The following is a 17,554-nucleotide window of genomic DNA, read 5'->3' on the forward strand; positions in this document are numbered from 1 at the left end:
GTAGTAAGAATACTCGAAAGTTGACAGTTTCTCTTCCATCGACAAAAAAAGATATATATAGCTAAATTTCATAGTGTGTTTCTAGGAATTATCATATCTGAACTATAGGAGTACAAATTGGAAGTTTCAAGTAAATGCACAAATAATAGATAAACCCTTGACATCAGTTATCTGCTAGTTCATGAAATACTGAAAGTTCATTAACATTAATGATATTCTGATCATCCCTTGATATGTAATAACTCAAATTCGAATGATAAAGCTTGTTTGCGAGATAGTACAGTAAAAAAGATAACTTTTACATACAATCAGCTAGGGTATTTTTTCTGTTAAATAGCTCACTTAAGATAGGTGAACAGACGCTACCATAACTCTAAGAATGGTGCAGGATATAGTAAGTTCTTTAACTTGTCCTTATGAGTAATTTATGATGTCACTTTATTATTAGTGGAATGTAATTTAGGGAAAAAGACGGCGTCAAAGTTACAGTTAAATAGCTGAATTTACTTCTTGAAATGGTTTACTCCGTGAATTCAAGAGGACACATTATAAATAATTGGCTCGCGAAATTCAATCTATTCTATAAATATTCAATCTAAGTAAATTATCACATGATTAAGGTTTCTACTTTAGTACTTTGATAAAATTGAGCGTAAAAAAAGAAAATGCTTACTTTGATCATTATTATTTATTACATCAGTATACGTAAGATTAGGTATTTTTTTTCTTTTCAAAAATTTGAAAGTATTCATAATATTGACTAATAACTAACTATTTCTTTTCCTTCCAAGATTATTGACGTATTCCAACGGTTTCCTACTATGATCGTTCTCACAGAGGCGGCCTAAGCGTAGCTATGAATGGCGAGACTTCAATAGAATAATACTAAAAAAGTATCTGATGATAAAGTAGCAATTGTAAATATTAGACCGGAATTTGTTTACAAGCTAGAGTAATATATATATTTCAAGTAATACTTCCCTTGCTTACTGTTATACGTAATATTAGCTTCTTTTGTAAAGTCATTCTGAGTAGAACTGTACTGGTAAAAAATTGCAGCAATACCATAGTAATGAACATTGATATTTAAATTACCTATCATTCTAGACAGTGACCTTAACGCTAGTGGCGGGTTGAGAATTTTTCTATATGTCAGATTTTTAAGTGAGTGTTTAAAAGAAAGTTCACAGATACAAGAACTATGATAGGCACTCTATGGAATTAAAGTAATATTCATACAATAGTTCAGGGTTATATTAATTTAAAAGAGATAGAAGAAAGACTGGTTAGAAAATTGGTCAGAAAATTCTTCTACTATATATATATATAGTAGAAGTTTTTTTTTTTGGAATATGAAATTAGTCCTTCTTTAGACACATTCGTTTATTTAATTACAATTGTTTCATTGTGTTGGTTAACAGAAAAATATATCTGTTTTTAATGATAATTTTAGCTGTAAATTATAGGATTTGTTTACGATACCTATATATGCTAGATACTACAAATATATCTGTTACGTAGACTCTTTATTCATATTAGGATTGAAATCATCAATTCTCATCAAATATAAGTAATAAAGCGGTTTCTTAATCATCGTTCTTTTAATTTGGCCTTCTGTGGGACTTCTATTCAGTCTATTTGCAGAGGTTCGTGTAATCGTTCTGGGACGTAAGTTTAAAGATTTATCTACAGGTGAATTAGGAGTCTTTTCCATGCCTAATGAATGATATAGAGCTAGAGCAGCAGAATTATCACTAAACACTGTGAGTTCTATCCCAACAAATGGATGTTCTAATTCAGAACCATGGCTATAGGCAAAGTATGAACAACATTCTTTTAGGTAATCTCCGATCAGACGTTTCCCTAAACCTCTTCTTCTAACTGGTTCCAATAACTGGATTTCATAGAGGAATACAACGCTGGACATAGAATCCGCATTATCAATGCACAATCCTTCTTCCTCTGTTAACATAAATGACAGATACACCAATGGCTGATTGTCATCCCAATAACTAACATAGACCAATCCCTCAGAGTTCATTTCCTCCATTTTATTCTCAGTCCAGGGACGGTTATTTTCGTACATCTCTTTTGAGGCCCTTTCATATTTTTTGCCCAAATTGTCAGCTAGTATGTCTAAAAATAAATTTAGCATATTTTCAATTCCTTTGGGATCAACAGTTTTAAGGAAGATATGGTCAAGAAATTTCGAATCATAAGACACCGCATTGTCACACCCATCGATAACTAGTACTCTTCTCTGCAGAAGCAAGTCAGATGAATCCGAATTACCTCTGTTAATAGTTATTTCTCTCGGGAAGTGACTTATAACTGAATTCAGAAATTTTTCAAACATTGTCAACTTCTGTACCCAATCAGTCTATTTTCCTCATAATCATCTACTATAAAATTCATGAAACTGTATTTCGAATATCTTTATTAACATGAATCTACCATTTTGTACTGGATAACTTTAAATTTTAATACTGGAAAACTTGATGAAGCTTTAATTTTTCATGTAATTTTTTTTTATTCATTTTGTTTTCATTTTTTTTTAACGTTTAGCAAATCAATTCGAGTTATATAAGCTTCCTGTACTTAATTATTTTAGAATCTTATTCCAACAATTTATATAAGCTTTTAATTTGGGAAATAGTAGTGGTAAGATTACTATAAGATATCGAAAAGAATACAGTTATAAGTAGTTGCACTATCGTTTTTGCATTACAAAAACAAGGAACTTTCAATTACAGCTCATTTCATTTTCCACTTACACAACGGCTTTTTAAGATATTAGTAATTACTTGGCTAAATTCCTCTAGATAATATATATATATTGTTTATAAAAACCGTCTCTAAGAGTCAGCCAAAACCAACACGTTTAACAAGGTCTCGTATTTTTATTAATCTCTTTCAACAGCATGTGATAATAAACCGATTTTTTGAGATACACTCGGTTTTCCTTTGGAGGAACCGAAGGACAAAAAAAAGCCCAAATTTTGGCACCAAATTTTTATCAATAGTACTTAAGTAAATGATCTAGATGTTTATTGTACCATCATCTGCACCAGAAAGTTATTCATCAAGCACTCGCAGTGATTTATAATCTGGGTGTTAGGTTTATTTTGGCAAAAGATATAAGTTAACAGTGGCTTAATCCCCAGAGAAGGAGATCAAAAGTAACTTATAAAATATACCCTTTTTTTTCATTTTAAATAAAGATTTTGTACTCGGTGAAATATTTTTAAGAATTGATTGATATTTGTCAAACTAGTTTAATTAGAACTATAGAAATTTGACTGACCCAGAAAGTTTTTTTTTCTAGTCCGCATAGGTACGATTTAATTACTGATCTTTCACTCGTTTAGGGTTCTTTTGGAATAATTCTGTGTTACACAATAGACTGTAAGGAAAGTTTTTTCATTTTATTAGCTAGTTTGCACTACAATTTTTTAAGACTCTATCAACATATTGAACATTCATGAATGCGCTGTCATATACGTATGAATACCTGTGTGGTCCCTTCGACAGAATCAAGTCGAAGAAAGCCCAAAAGAAGATTAGCCGTGAAGAAAAAGCTATAAAACTGGATAATGTTGATATAGCTGTTAATACTAAACTTCCACTTGAGGAAACTTCTGAAGAGTCCAGTGATACCGATTCTAAATCTGTAAATAGTGCACCAGGCATCCATGAAAGTCCATGTGAAGATTCCTCTAATTCTGAGAAGGAAGAACATACAATAGTTACGTCTACAAAGACAGATGGTATTGATAAACAAAATTCTGAAAGCGCAATATCAGGCGAGATGACTAGGGGTTTGAAATTTTTTATTGTTGTTTGGTCGATAATAACATTCTTTCCAAACTATCTTCTAATAAAACCGATAATATTTATATGGTTTGTCCTGACCTTTCCATTAAGTTTAATAGAACATAGTGTTAGAAGGCGTGTAGCGAAGCATCATGATGTTGATAAAGGACAAACATCCTCGAAAGAAATTCAAATAACAAAGAATGGCGTAGGAAGCTTGAACGTTATTGATGAGAGTATAGAGGATGATTTATCTAGTGGAGAAGTTATGGAACTACAGAAAGACACTGTGAAGGGTTCATTACTCACAGCTAAACAAACTACCCCTAATAAAAATAAAAATTCAAAAGTTGGCAGCAGTCCGTCACACATGTCAAATACTTTAGGAACAAAGAGCATGGGACGTTTTCAATTTCCGAAGAAGCTTATTCCACGATCTATCCTGTATTCTAACAAAAAGAAGACTCTGGTCATTGATCTTGATGAGACTTTAATACATTCTATTTCACGTGGAACTACCCACAGTAATTCATCACAAGCTCATATAATCGAAGTTCGATTTGCAATAAGCGGTGTTTCCACTCTCTATTATGTCCATAAGAGGCCATACTGCGACTTGTTTCTGTCTAAGGTTTGTAAATGGTATAATCTTATCATTTTTACAGCCTCTATGAAAGAATATGCCGATCCTGTTATTGATTGGTTAGAGAGCTCTTTTACTGGTAGATTCTCACAAAGAATGTACAGAAATAACTGCATAATGAGAGATGGAGTAGGGTACATAAAGGACCTTGGAAATATAAAAGACTCAGAATCTAAAGATGGAAATATTCCTCTGACTGATGTTATAATAATCGATAATAGCCCCATCAGTTACGCTATGCACGTGGATAATGCAATACAAGTTGAGGGGTGGATAAGTGATCCAACAGATACCGAATTACTAAATCTCTTACCATTTTTAGAAGCTCTGCGAAATACTACTGATGTAAGGAATGTTCTATCACTAAAGAATGCTGAAAAAGCGTTTCAATTAGGATAAATCCTCTACCAAAAAGAGACATTTAATAGCTGTGAAGGTCGGAAAATTACGGAAGGCTAGTCCTTTTCCATTCGTTTATCTGGTGACTTAATAATTGTTAACGTGGTTGATGGATGTGTTTATTCATATATGTATGATTAATGGCTTTTTCCTGCAATAAACTACAACCCAAAACTAAGTTTATATGTTAAAGCAGTAGAAAATCCTCTATAAATTGTTAACAAAGCTCTTCAAGATGCAATTAAGAAAACAGTAATAATGTATATTGCACTACTCTGATGACTACAATGAAACGCATAAAATACAAATACATGAAAGAATCATTAGGTATTTTTAATATCGGTGCCTGATCCATTAGCTACTGCGGAACCTCTGCCCGGGGTATTCTAAGCAAAACTGCTTTCCTGTTGAAAAATTATCATTTGCTTTTCATCTGTTTTCATTTAATTTTTTCTTTCTTTTTCCTTCTTTTTTTTTCAATTTTTTTTCAAATGCGAAAGTCGATGAGCTGAAGTGTCAACAACATAAGAACATCATTATAACATTTGATAAATCAATATTATAATATATTTTAAGGATATTATTTGGTTAACGTTGATTGACAAAACAGAATAATCAAAAAAATAGAATAAAATCATGACAAGAGATAGTTGGAAAATTATTGCTACCACAGCTTTCCTGTCCGTTGCAGCAGTGAAGGGCCTCGAAATCGTATGGAACACATATTCCCGGAGCAAAAATTATGAAAATGTTCCAACTAAAAGAAAGCTAAAGGGAGCATATGATGATAATCTGTTTCGCGAACAGCTTGCTAGAAATTATGCTTTTTTAGGTGAAGATGGTATGGAAAAGATCAAAGATCAATACATCGTGGTTGTTGGAGCTGGTGGAGTTGGGTCATGGGTTGTTACTATGTTAACCAGATCCGGTTGCAAGAAGATTAGAGTAATAGATTTTGACCAAGTTTCCTTAAGTTCTTTAAATAGACATAGTTGTGCTAATCTTGATGATGTTGGTGTTTCGAAGGTTGATTGCTTGAAGTCTCATATGGCAAATATTGCACCATGGTGTGAAATTGAGGCCATTAATGAATTATGGAATAAAGAAAACGGTGAACGTTTGATATTAGGCGGCGGTAGACCTACTATAGTCGTTGATTGTATCGACAATATTGATACTAAGGTTGACCTTCTTGAATTTGTCTACAAACAAGACATTGATGTCATCTCATCTATGGGTGCTTCAACAAAGAGTGACCCTACTAGAATCAATGTTGGTGATTTAACAACTACCGAAGAAGATCCTCTAGCTAGGTCGGTTAGGAGAAGATTAAAAATGAGAGGCATTACGAAAGGTATCACTACTGTTTTCAGTGCTGAAAAGCCTGATCCTAGAAAGGCAAAGCTTCTTCCCCTACCAGATGAAGAATACAACAAGGGTAAAGTGGATGAGTTAAGTGCTTTGAAAGATTTTAGAGTAAGAATTTTACCAGTTCTTGGTACTATGCCAGGTATCTTTGGCCTCACAATAGCTACCTGGATCTTGACGAAGGTTTCTGGTTATCCAATGAACCCGATTGAGGGTAAGAATAGAATAAAGATATATGATGGTATCTATCAATCACTTGCAGGTCAGATGACTAGAATAGGCATGCCAGATCAAAGGGTTCCAATTGCATTAAAAGAGGTAGGTTATATTGTCGAAGAAGTCTTTAGGGGAAAATCTCCTGTAAGTGGTTTCTCTACTAGACTAACATTATCTAAATGGGATCCTTCGAAACCTGTATCTTTGCAAAACGTCGTTCTTTTGACAAAGGAAGAACAAAAAGAACACGAAGAGAAGGTTTTGAATGGTGGTAGAGAATTATCAGAGGTTTATTCAAAGGATGTGTTAGATCTTGTTGACAAACGATTTGAAGAAGAAAGATACTATTCACAATTTAGATAAAAATAATCTCTCGAGATTTCCGTTGTATTATGTAAGGACAGAATATTGACAATTGTTTAGACTATTTAATATATAAATAGAAATTAAAAATGCATTTGAATAATGATACTGTACAAGTAAAAATTTAGAGATCAAAGCCGTGTTACATCACGACGACTCAAGCTACATCAAAAAAAGTAATGTAGTTTTAGAAGGAAATCTCTTTAAATGCCTAGATGCCATTTCATTCTTTCGTAAACAAAGAAACTACATGCAACCATTGGAGTAACCTTTATGTAGCCAATACTTAACCCCACAAAAAATCCTCTCCATCCTCTTTCTTTGTATATTATCGAGGCTATACTTGAAATAGATTGAAATTTGTGATCATATAATTTCCTAGGACTCAATGTGCTTACTTGTAGTCGTCTTCTGATAATCTCGAATGGATAAGCTGCCGTCTGAGACAAAATACCGGCAAGACCACCAGAGACCAATTCTGCCCAAGTATTCAAAGGTCTTTTCTGATTAAGCCTTTTTCGATTTTTTTCTTCATTATTGGATAGTTTTTTCACAGCATACGGTGTAATTAACGAATGTTTCATGATATCATGAATAAGGTCGTGGGCAAAAAATGATACACCGGCATAGGGAATCATTCCAAGAACAGTAGGTACATAGCCTCGATAAAAGTTACACCAATGAGCAAACCAATTTGGTATATAAAGCTTAGAAGTCAAGCTCTCTGACGCTGGTTCTTGGTATATTTTTCTTATTACTTCTCTTAATTTCACTTTTTTATGTTCAGTAACATATGCCAACCTAACTCTAGTTAAGTCAAGTGGATATGTTATAAAGACACTACAAAGACCTGCAAGAGATCCACTAGCAAGTCTTCTCCAATGGGTTTCGTATTCTTTTGAAGGAATTAAAATGCTTCTAATTTGCTCATAGGCCACAAATTTTACAGCTGCATAAGGGAAAATTCTTATTAGTGTAACAGAGTGCCCTTGGAAAAATCCTCGTATGCCATCATTAATCCAGATATGTCTGGCAGCTTCAAATAAACCACGTAACGATCCAGCATACTTGGTGTAGTGGGGATTTGAAGTCTGGAACAGAATTTTAATTCTATCCAGGGGCGCAATTAAAGTCTTAGCGCATGAGCCTGATATACCTCCTGCTATCCCAGACCTTATTACGTAGTCAACAGAATTCCTTTCTATTGGTTTATGTTTGTTATCACCTTTCATTTTAGTATTATAGTATTTTTCTTTATCGGAAGTTTCATCTTCCTTAGTCATCAGCTCCTTTCTCTGGATTCCCCCACAAAATTTTGTCAGCTCCTCTCAAGAATACAATACTATATCTACACTCTGGTTCTTTTTAAACAGTCTTTAATACCGGTATCCCAGAGTCCTTTAAGGGAATAATATTTGATATAAATCACTGGTATTAACTTAGTCAGACGTTTTTTTAAAAAAAAATTTGGAATATATTAAAAAAAATTAATCTTGGTAGTCCTTCTTATTAAAATATTTATAGGAATAACATATATTCAAACTCTATTTTGATCTCAAATGTACAGTTATAATTAATCCACCATCTTTTGTGATATCTCCCTACAAAAGAGAAGATCCACCCTCACCCTTCTCCCTCATCACAGCCTTTCCAAGTCCAATATTTTTCCTTCGAGAGGCAGATCTTCGTAGTATTTTTCACGCAGGAGAGAGTCAAATCTTTTAACTGGGAGATATTTCATAGGGAAACGCTTCTCGAAGTGGTGCGTAATATGAGTATATGCAAATTGTAGAAGTATTCAACAGACTGTGGTTATACTATAAATGCATTAAATCTGTACGGTTGAATTTAGTCATATCTGTAGTTTGTACAATGTACTGCGGTATAAGGAATGTAAATTTCCGGTTAAAGATAAATATATTTAAAGACTATAGAATAAATAAAAATAATAGTTGAATTTTGGATTATACAAGAGTAGTCGTGAGAGCAAATTTGGCTATCATCATTTAAAACTGGAAATGGGTAAATGAAGAAAAGATTAGATAGAGTAAGTTTCAAAACAGACAATCTATGAGGCAAGGAAATTAAGGATTGAGTAGTACAAGTGTTTTCCTGCATCCAAAAATCATCTCTATTCAGGATCCATAAAGAACCTAATAATAGTATATCACATGTAATACCACTACATGTAAGATTTGCTTTGCAAATTCAACTCTTATATGTTTAATCATTTCTTCTTGTTAGTATGAGGAATATATGCAAATAAAATAAAATAAGAAATATGGGCAGCATGTGGTGAGCGCTATATAACGTGTGACCTCACTTTCATATTACTATTTTTTCTAATGTGTTCTATCCTCAGGTGGAATTTCGTGAACCCAGTGGGAACCAAAGATAGGAATTTTTTGGAAAATTGTTTGTTGGAATAGAGGCCAGCCTTCAACAAAGACCATAATTCCGACCAGAGAGGTACCACCCCATAGCATTAGGTTTGGGGTATAGGTTAGAAGGTTTTTAACGGATAGTTTACCAAAGTGGAAACCTGGAGCAGCAGCTAGTTTAGAGATGTACTGGTTTTAAATAATTCAACGGTATTCACCACTACATATTAACTTACATTACACATTTTATCGGCAAATCAAACTGTTTTTGCCTTTAATGAGATAAATTAGTAACGTAAGTCTATAGTTCGTGATATTCATCATAAAAACGATGGTTAGTAATAATGTTCGATCATAGTGACAAATTGGGTACTTGGTGATGATTACGATCTACCTGCTATACATACTGAAACCATTATGGATTAGTAAATAGTTGTTGTCTTTTATATTATCTGAAAAGTATGATCAGAAAACAGTAAGTTGATATATATATAATAAGAACTAGTGTTTATTAAACCAAAATACAATTAATTGTACTATGGATATCTCCGATAGAATAATAAGATCCCTTCCTAGCTATTTTCTTCGTATTATATGATTTTTCATTCTTTCTCTCTTCGTACTCTTAATTCATTGGTTAATATCATACACAAGTAGCTTAAATAATTTGAACACCTATAATAGCCCAATAACTCTACATTAGTAAAAGATATGAAACTCTAAATAGATTTCTATCGTGTCTACTCTTGACCAAGGCAAGTTAAATAAGAAAGTACCAATCCCATCTTAGAACATTGTGCTAGTAATAACTTGAAGAAGAAAGAAAGTAATGGAGGACTTTAACTTCAAACAAATGATGTAAATATCTATTAAAATAAGACATTATTGCCAATGTATAACGAAAATAAAATTAGGCTATATATGCATATACTATATACCTAAAACAGCACTTACGGAAGAATAAACTACCTAAATGTGATTACTATCATTATAATAATCCTCGTTTTTAATTTTGTTCTAAATTCAGTAGAGCCCAGTAAAATGTAGCTCGGATAAATATACGGCGAATTCATGTTTAGAAAAAATAAATTCTGTAGTGCTCGGGAAAAAAAAATTGAAGAAATCGTTTTCCTAAATGTTATTTTCATTTCGGAATACATGACCAATATTAATTATCTTTATTTTTTAAAATCAATAACCATATAATTTATATTTATATTAAAATGATAAATTAATTTGTGTCACATGTATTTCTGCAAATATTCATATTATAACATAAATGCTTTTAATGTGTTAATTTTCTATGTTCATGTTTTATTATTACAGATTATGCGAACATAAATAGTGCTAGTCCTCTTAACAGTAATTATTGATTACGTTATCAGAGTAACAAAAACAAATGATAATGATATATATGTACATGATGTTTATATAGATATTTACATCTACCAATTAGGTGGGGTATTAAAAACTAGTTTAACAGTATTTATTAAATAATTTGATGAGATATTGCATTAACTAAGTTATGAGAAATTTTTAAACGCTATTTAATGTAGAGAATTATTCACAGTGAATGATTAATTTCAATAACTAATAAGGTTCGTTACCCTATGTTTAGGCGAGGTTATCACACTTTGAAAGAGTTAAGGCGAACTTTAATAAAAGGGGTCTGGCGATTCCGAAGTGTCAAGGGATAAAGATCTTCTTAAGAAAGGGTAAATTTTATTATAATCATAGAGAAAGTCAAAATAATTTGTAAAAAGTACAGTCAAGGGGGGGCAATAAAAATTCCATTATTTATAGTTAGCATCGTTAACATAATCCTAATAAACTTTTTCTTGATCAATAGCATTTGATATCGCAGAAGTCATATTATTTTTTAGTTTGACAAAGTACGAGAGTCCTGCACTAATCTCATCGAGGTTTTTAACTGATAAAGCTATAAAATGTTAAAAGGAAAAGTACACTCAGCCCATTCATCAAGTTCTTTGGTTGATAGCATGTCCAAGACTTCTTTGAACTCGAAAACTAATGAAGTCATTGATACTGATGATATTGATGAGAATGATGAATCTGGTCAAAATATTCTACTGAGCATCATCTCACAACTGAAGCCTGGATGTGATTTAAGTAAGATCACACTTCCTACTTTTATTTTGGAAAAGAAATCAATGCTTGAAAGAATTACTAATCAACTTCAATTCCCTGAAATTGTCTTGGATGCAAACTTAGAAAAGGATGAACTACAGAGATTTGTGAAGATTGTCAAGTGGTACCTCGCTGGTTGGCATATAGCGCCAAAGGCTGTTAAGAAGCCATTAAATCCTGTTTTAGGAGAACATTTTACTTGCTACTGGGATTTGCCGAACAAGCAGCAGGCATTTTACATAGCTGAGCAAACATGTCATCACCCTCCTGAATCAGCTTACTTTTATATGATTCCTGAATCTGGTATCAGAGTCGATGGTGTTGTTATTCCGAAGTCCAGATTTTTAGGTAATTCTTCAGCAGCTATTATGGCAGGTGTAACTGTACTCAGATTATTAAATATTAAAGGAGCTGATGGTAAACCAGAGAAGTATACATTAACACAACCTAATATCTATGCTAGAGGTATCTTGTTCGGGAAAATGAGAATGGAAGTTGGTGACCATATGATAATTAAGGGACCAACTTATGAAGTGGATGTAGAGTTTAAAACTAAGGGTTTTATTTCAGGTACCTATGATGCTATTGAAGGTACAATAAAGGATAAAAAGGGTAAGGACTATTATCAAATATCTGGTAAATGGAATGATATTATGTATATTAAGGATTTGAGGGACAAGCATGCAAAGAAGACAGTTCTTTTTGATACACACAAGAATAAGCCTTTGAAACCTAAGGTGCGCCCAATAGAGGAACAAGGTGAGTATGAATCCCGTAGATTGTGGAAAAAGGTTACTGATGCGCTTTCTGTTCGTGATCATGAAGTTGCGACTGAAGAGAAGTTTAAAATTGAAGATTATCAAAGGCAGCTGGCGAAGAAAAGGATTGAAGATGGCGTCGAATTTCATCCAAAGCTATTCAGAGAAGCCAAACCAGGTGACGATGTTGATCATTATATCTATAAGCACATTCCAGAAGGTGATGATCATGAGGCCCAAATAAAAAGTATTCTAGAGATCGCACCTATCCTTCCTGGTCAAGAATTTACTGAGAAATTTGGTATCCCAGCATTTAAAAAGCACGAAATTCAGGAAAAATCGCTTTCTCAATTATCTTTGCAATCTTCTAAACCTTAATCCAAGGGTCGTTAACTAATGTTATATGGACAACTTCCCCATTTTGTATCAATGTACTAGGGGCATCATAATAGAGGATTAGTCTGATATCTGTATATGTACTTTTTTTTGTAAGAAATAGAATTTTTTAAGAAATTTTGTTAAGTAGGAACTCACTTATAAACTCATTTTCGGTACTGTATTCAATTATTACAGTTTGCACTGACTACTCATAAGGAAACTATAGCACATTATTTTTAGTTTTATTATTTATATCTATAGATAAGATACAACTTTGTAATTTTTTATTGACGTTTCAAGCTATCTAATCTTGCCTGCAGTTCATCATCTGGACTATTATGACCTCCAAAACCTCCAGATGCGCCAACAGTTTCAGCAACTTTTTGTTGACTTTCAGTATTCGCATCAGCCTTGACATCATGCTGTGGTGTATTTTGTAGTTTTGTATTAAGATCCACTCCAATTTCGTCCAGAACTTGATTGACTATATCATCAGCCTCGTCATTTTCATCTAACTCATCACCCATAACATTATCAATAGCTTCATCCATAAATTCTTGTCTTTGATCCATTAAGTCGCTTTGCTTTTCAAACTCCATAGATATCTTTTGCAATTGCGGCAGGTTCATAGACCTGTTCATACCAGCTAATAAACCGGTAGCTTCTCTCATAGACCTTGTCATCTGGTCACTACTCCGAACAGCCTGGATCCTTAACGAAATAGCTTGTAATTGCGCCTTCATATTATCAAATTTCTGAATATAGTTCCTTGTCCGTACTAAATCCTTCGCCTGGATTTTAGCAGCATCGATTTGACCGTTCTTAGCCGATTTCTTAACTTCCATAATCAGCTTCTTCTCTTGCGCTTCCAGTTTCCTTTTCTCTCTATCTAACTCCCTCTGTGTTCTCTCTAAGGCTCTTTGGTTCCTCTTCAGCCTCTCCTGTGGCGTAAGAGTCTTTCCAAACACCCAATCAGTCAATCCCATAATGAATAGACTCCTATTAAGAAGAATAGCAACAGAATGAGTTTAATGTTAAGGAAAAATTGTTTTGCTTGGATACTATTCAGAGAAATAGTTTCAAAGTAATTGGTGATTTATTATTATTTATATTGTTTTTGAAAACTCAGGTTGAGTATTTCAGTTGAGTTAATATAGATGGTTTATAGAAATACTTTATATAGAAATAGATTGATTCATAAATGTTATTTGTATTTTTGGAAAAGGGAGGCTACCTGCCCCGCACTTCGTTGAAGTAAATTTTAATGTTTTGGTAATGGCGAGCTTCCAACAAAAGAGGCCTTCAACTTCTAAAAGAAACATAAAATGGTATCATTACTGGATAGTCACCATCATAGATAGCTATTTGTCAACTGTGTAATGATAACTATACCATAAAAAAAAAGATCATATTCCTAATTACTAGCCTTTATATATAGTTTTATATATGACAAATCTACATATATATGACTATCATAAAATCAGGGAGTTTAAATACTAATTAGGAAGAAGAAAGTGTGGGATTTAGATTAGCCCTATAACTCTTTCTCTGAACAAAACAAAATTAGAAATCAGTAGTTTACAATCTATTCGTAATACTCATAATTTTAAAGAAGGAATTCTTTATAAAAATTGTCAATGCCATCTGCAAAATATAAGACTACCTTTTTTTTGAACAGCCATTAAACTTTCTAAAAATATCGGTGGCGATATGATAATGACATCAAATATGCAAATACAGGCTCATGAATTTCTTGAGCTAATTCACGATATCCTTTTCAAATATATAACTGCCTCTATATCAAGCACCTTTATCTTTTTATAATACAATATTATAGAAGATGTCAGTTTAAAATACTCTCTGCTTATTCAAACGTGTTTTTGATTTAACAGAGGAATTCTGATACATTGGATATGAATTCAATCCATTAGAAACCGATTCCCCATTGGCGTGAATTGGCGAATCTACTCTTTCAGTATCCAAATCAAATACCTCTAAAGAATTATTGTCCATAGTTTGTAACGGAATATTTTCAATATCGTTGGCATTTACAGATAAAGGATCATTTTTCTTGACATCATATCTCTCTATAGTCGAATATGACCATCTAAATAGTAGGTTAGTATCAACGACTGGTAGTTGAGTATACTTGGTATATTGGAAAATAAAATATGCCAATACTGAGCCAGCGGTAAGGTCAACAAAATAATGATGCGTGAGGTACATTGTAGACCACCATAGCCACCAGACATAAAATATAAACAAGGGGGTAAGACTAGGGAAACAATAGGAGAAAAACAATGCTTCCATAGTGGCTGTACCAGAATGTAAAGATGGAAATGCTCCAAACACCACTGCAGAGTTCTTGAAACCACTAGTGTATATGTTGATACCTAATAAGGTATCAATCCTAGATAACCCACCTGGAAGTCCCTGTATAGAATAATCAGCCATCTGTAGACCATAATGTATTTTATACCAAGGTGGGGCAGCTGGAAATATATTCTGGAATATAACACCAAACAAATTTACATATCCAAATGCGAAAGCATATCCTCTCAATACAGTAGGTGGGCCAAAAATGAACAGTACTAGTGCTACCACAAAAGGCGCACCAAAATGGAATATACCATACGGTAGCCACGCAAGGACATCCAGAAGTGTATTCTGCCATGCAGCAATAATCTCACTTAAATTATCTCCATATAAAATAGTTTCAATAGCTGGCAATACCTCAACAGTTATGGGTGGACGATGGGTATTGGGTATATGCGATGAAGTGAAATATAACAATAACCAAGTCAAGATCGGTAGTGCATTGAAAAAGAATTGCGAAGTGGCTGGAATGACGAAAAGGGTCATTAAGCCTGAGAAAATTAATGTTTTTATTAGGAATGGCAATGGGTTAGCATAATATGCGTAGAACCATATTGAAAATAAAAAAGTATAATGGAAGAAATCTCCTATAGTGGGTTTAAAGTTCCTTAGTTTCCTAATACTTTTCCTAGGATCCCAGCTAGTCTCCAACTCTGTCACCTCTGACTGAGAACTCAGCCGAGTTCCTAGCATAAGGAGGAATCTTTTAAGACCCATTGATATATTTTGTATTTTGAAGTTATAATTATAATGAATGATCAATAAAAATTAATGATACTCACAACTAATAAGACCAGTGCTTATGGTTATTTTTTTCTTTTTTTGATTTATTGTTTTAACTTAACTTCAAGTACTGCTAACAGAGACAGTTCTTGTTATCTGTATTGTCTTCTTTTTTATTACACCAGTATATGAATAAAAAAGCTCCTTTTGTCATATGACTATAACCTTCCTCCTATGTTTCGGTAATAAAACAGAAAGAACCTTCGGCAGTATTTTTAATATTATTTCTTTATCCTGATATCCTAGTCAATAAGAATACTGATTCTTAATAATTGTGGGTGAATGTCTATAATATAGTGATTTTTCTAAACTATGCTCAATAAAATCTCGCAATTAAACTGTAGGCATTTAAATTAAATGGCCGTATAATTAATAAGCTATTTTGCAGTTTACTTTAGACTGTAAATACTATGTGCAACCAATAAATGCAACTCAACAAAGAATGTTCTTTCAGATGACTACCCTTTTGACTTTTAACTTGTGAAATAAATATATTTTCACCCGTTAAGCCTTGAAGCTAACGAGAGGGCAAAAAAAAAGAATTAGAACTATTTTCGTACACCAATTTCTTGCTATAAACGTTATTATAGAGGTGAATAGAAATCAATGATAGTCAATGATATGAATATTCTTATATTATGATTTTTGGCTTTTAAATGAGATGTCTATTTTAATCAGGTCATATCCTGGATCCGCTTAGTGTAGCTTACACATAAATTGTAAAAACAGCCAAAAAATATTTAATAGCACTTATATATAGAGAGGGTGTATTAGAGATATCTCTGGAATCAACAATCTGAGAACTTCACAATTATCTATATTTTAGGAAACTTCCACGCTTCAACAACTTTGCATATCAGAATACGTAATTGTTTTTATTTATCTTTCTTTTACCTTCCTTAATATAAATACAGCTTACTTGACAAAAAAATATTATGTTTTTTTTTTATATCTATATACAATATACAAAATATCGCAATTCTATGACAATGTTCATTACATTCCTTGTGCAGCATCTCTTCCAAGTCTGTAGTTACCAATCGCTTTACCCCAATTAACTTTGGATCTAGTAATAGGTAATCTCCGCCTTAGGGATTTGAATTGTTTTTCGTTAAGATCAGAAAATGTCACCTGTAACTCCTCTTCAAATGTATTTTCCACTTTAGTGATTGTATTGATTGGGTTAGATACATCGGTTTCATTTATCTCTTTGGATGATTTGAAGCTAACATTACCATCTTCATAATAATGAACATTGACATCAATAGTCCCAGACAATGATTTGTCGCTCGAGTCATAAATATATTCAGACTTCCAAAGGCCGTTCCAAAAATTTGCTGGATTGTATTTGGTGCTCACGATAATTATGGCAGTCTTGCTATCCTCATTAGGAACTGGATAAACAGCACAGGTAGCCTTCCCAGGGAAATTATCCCCAAGGTATAGCCTCAATTCCTTAGCATATTGTTCTTGATCAGCATCCAAACCTTTCTCATAGCTAGCTACATCGATACCTTTGCGATGTAGATGATCAACAGAGAATTGAACCTTGTTTAATGGATCAACAAACTTAGTACCCTCCTTATTAAATTTTGAGACAATAACATCTTTACCATCTACATCCACAGGTACTGTGTTCACAACATTGTATTCAGAAATGGCATCTATAATTGTGTCCTTTGAAGCCTCGCCTGCAATGGTAACCAAATCCTTATATACCTCTTCTATCTCGCCCGCTGGAGAGTCTTTAATAATTTGATTTATTATTGTACCAAAATCACTCATAACTGTCAAAATTGAGTCCCTTATTAATATGTTAGCCAACTATTGTATAGGTAGGTAATAATACTAAAGATTTAACTCTCTAGTCTCCATCCTTTGTATGCATTATACTCCTTCAACTGACTTTGAAATCCCTTTATTTTACT

The 17,554-nt window shown here is 33.0% G+C and overlaps 8 protein-coding genes across 8 annotated transcripts; 3 read left to right on the top strand and 5 right to left on the bottom strand.

The window, feature by feature from the left end:
* Positions 1-1,513: 1,513 nt before the first annotated feature.
* Positions 1,514-2,356, bottom strand: NAT4 (N-terminal L-serine N(alpha)-acetyltransferase NatD; the record flags this gene model as incomplete). The annotated part of the gene is made up of 1 exon (XM_071052319.1): positions 1,514-2,356. The coding sequence occupies one exon, from the start codon at positions 2,354-2,356 to the stop codon at positions 1,514-1,516; it is 843 nt and encodes a 280-aa protein (XP_070906940.1).
* A 1,125-nt stretch (positions 2,357-3,481) lies between these two features.
* NEM1 (Nem1-Spo7 phosphatase catalytic subunit NEM1) lies at positions 3,482-4,855 on the top strand (the record flags this gene model as incomplete). The annotated part of the gene is made up of 1 exon (XM_071052320.1): positions 3,482-4,855. The coding sequence occupies one exon, from the start codon at positions 3,482-3,484 to the stop codon at positions 4,853-4,855; it is 1,374 nt and encodes a 457-aa protein (XP_070906941.1).
* A 636-nt stretch (positions 4,856-5,491) lies between these two features.
* Positions 5,492-6,802, top strand: TCD1 (tRNA threonylcarbamoyladenosine dehydratase; the record flags this gene model as incomplete). Its single annotated transcript, XM_071052321.1, has 1 exon — positions 5,492-6,802. One exon carries the CDS (start codon positions 5,492-5,494, stop codon positions 6,800-6,802), a length of 1,311 nt encoding a protein of 436 aa, XP_070906942.1.
* Positions 6,803-7,005: 203 nt separating this feature from the next.
* Positions 7,006-8,034, bottom strand: LEU5 (coenzyme A transporter; the record flags this gene model as incomplete). Its single annotated transcript, XM_071052322.1, has 1 exon — positions 7,006-8,034. One exon carries the CDS (start codon positions 8,032-8,034, stop codon positions 7,006-7,008), a length of 1,029 nt encoding a protein of 342 aa, XP_070906943.1.
* A 3,095-nt stretch (positions 8,035-11,129) lies between these two features.
* On the top strand, positions 11,130-12,467 carry OSH7 (oxysterol-binding protein related protein OSH7; the record flags this gene model as incomplete). The annotated part of the gene is made up of 1 exon (XM_071052323.1): positions 11,130-12,467. One exon carries the CDS (start codon positions 11,130-11,132, stop codon positions 12,465-12,467), a length of 1,338 nt encoding a protein of 445 aa, XP_070906944.1.
* Positions 12,468-12,751: 284 nt separating this feature from the next.
* DID4 (ESCRT-III subunit protein DID4) lies at positions 12,752-13,453 on the bottom strand (the record flags this gene model as incomplete). The annotated part of the gene is made up of 1 exon (XM_071052324.1): positions 12,752-13,453. The coding sequence occupies one exon, from the start codon at positions 13,451-13,453 to the stop codon at positions 12,752-12,754; it is 702 nt and encodes a 233-aa protein (XP_070906945.1).
* An 862-nt stretch (positions 13,454-14,315) lies between these two features.
* Positions 14,316-15,560, bottom strand: RNJ42_02160 (phosphatase PAP2 family protein; the record flags this gene model as incomplete). The annotated part of the gene is made up of 1 exon (XM_071052325.1): positions 14,316-15,560. One exon carries the CDS (start codon positions 15,558-15,560, stop codon positions 14,316-14,318), a length of 1,245 nt encoding a protein of 414 aa, XP_070906946.1.
* A 1,062-nt stretch (positions 15,561-16,622) lies between these two features.
* On the bottom strand, positions 16,623-17,411 carry CAP1 (Cap1p; the record flags this gene model as incomplete). The annotated part of the gene is made up of 1 exon (XM_071052326.1): positions 16,623-17,411. One exon carries the CDS (start codon positions 17,409-17,411, stop codon positions 16,623-16,625), a length of 789 nt encoding a protein of 262 aa, XP_070906947.1.
* Between the last annotated feature and the right edge of the window lie 143 nt (positions 17,412-17,554).

Source organism: Nakaseomyces bracarensis (assembly GCF_045282275.1).
Source record: "Nakaseomyces bracarensis strain CBM3 chromosome Unknown Scaff8_0, whole genome shotgun sequence".
Classification (NCBI taxonomy): Eukaryota; Fungi; Ascomycota; class Saccharomycetes; order Saccharomycetales; family Saccharomycetaceae; genus Nakaseomyces; species Nakaseomyces bracarensis.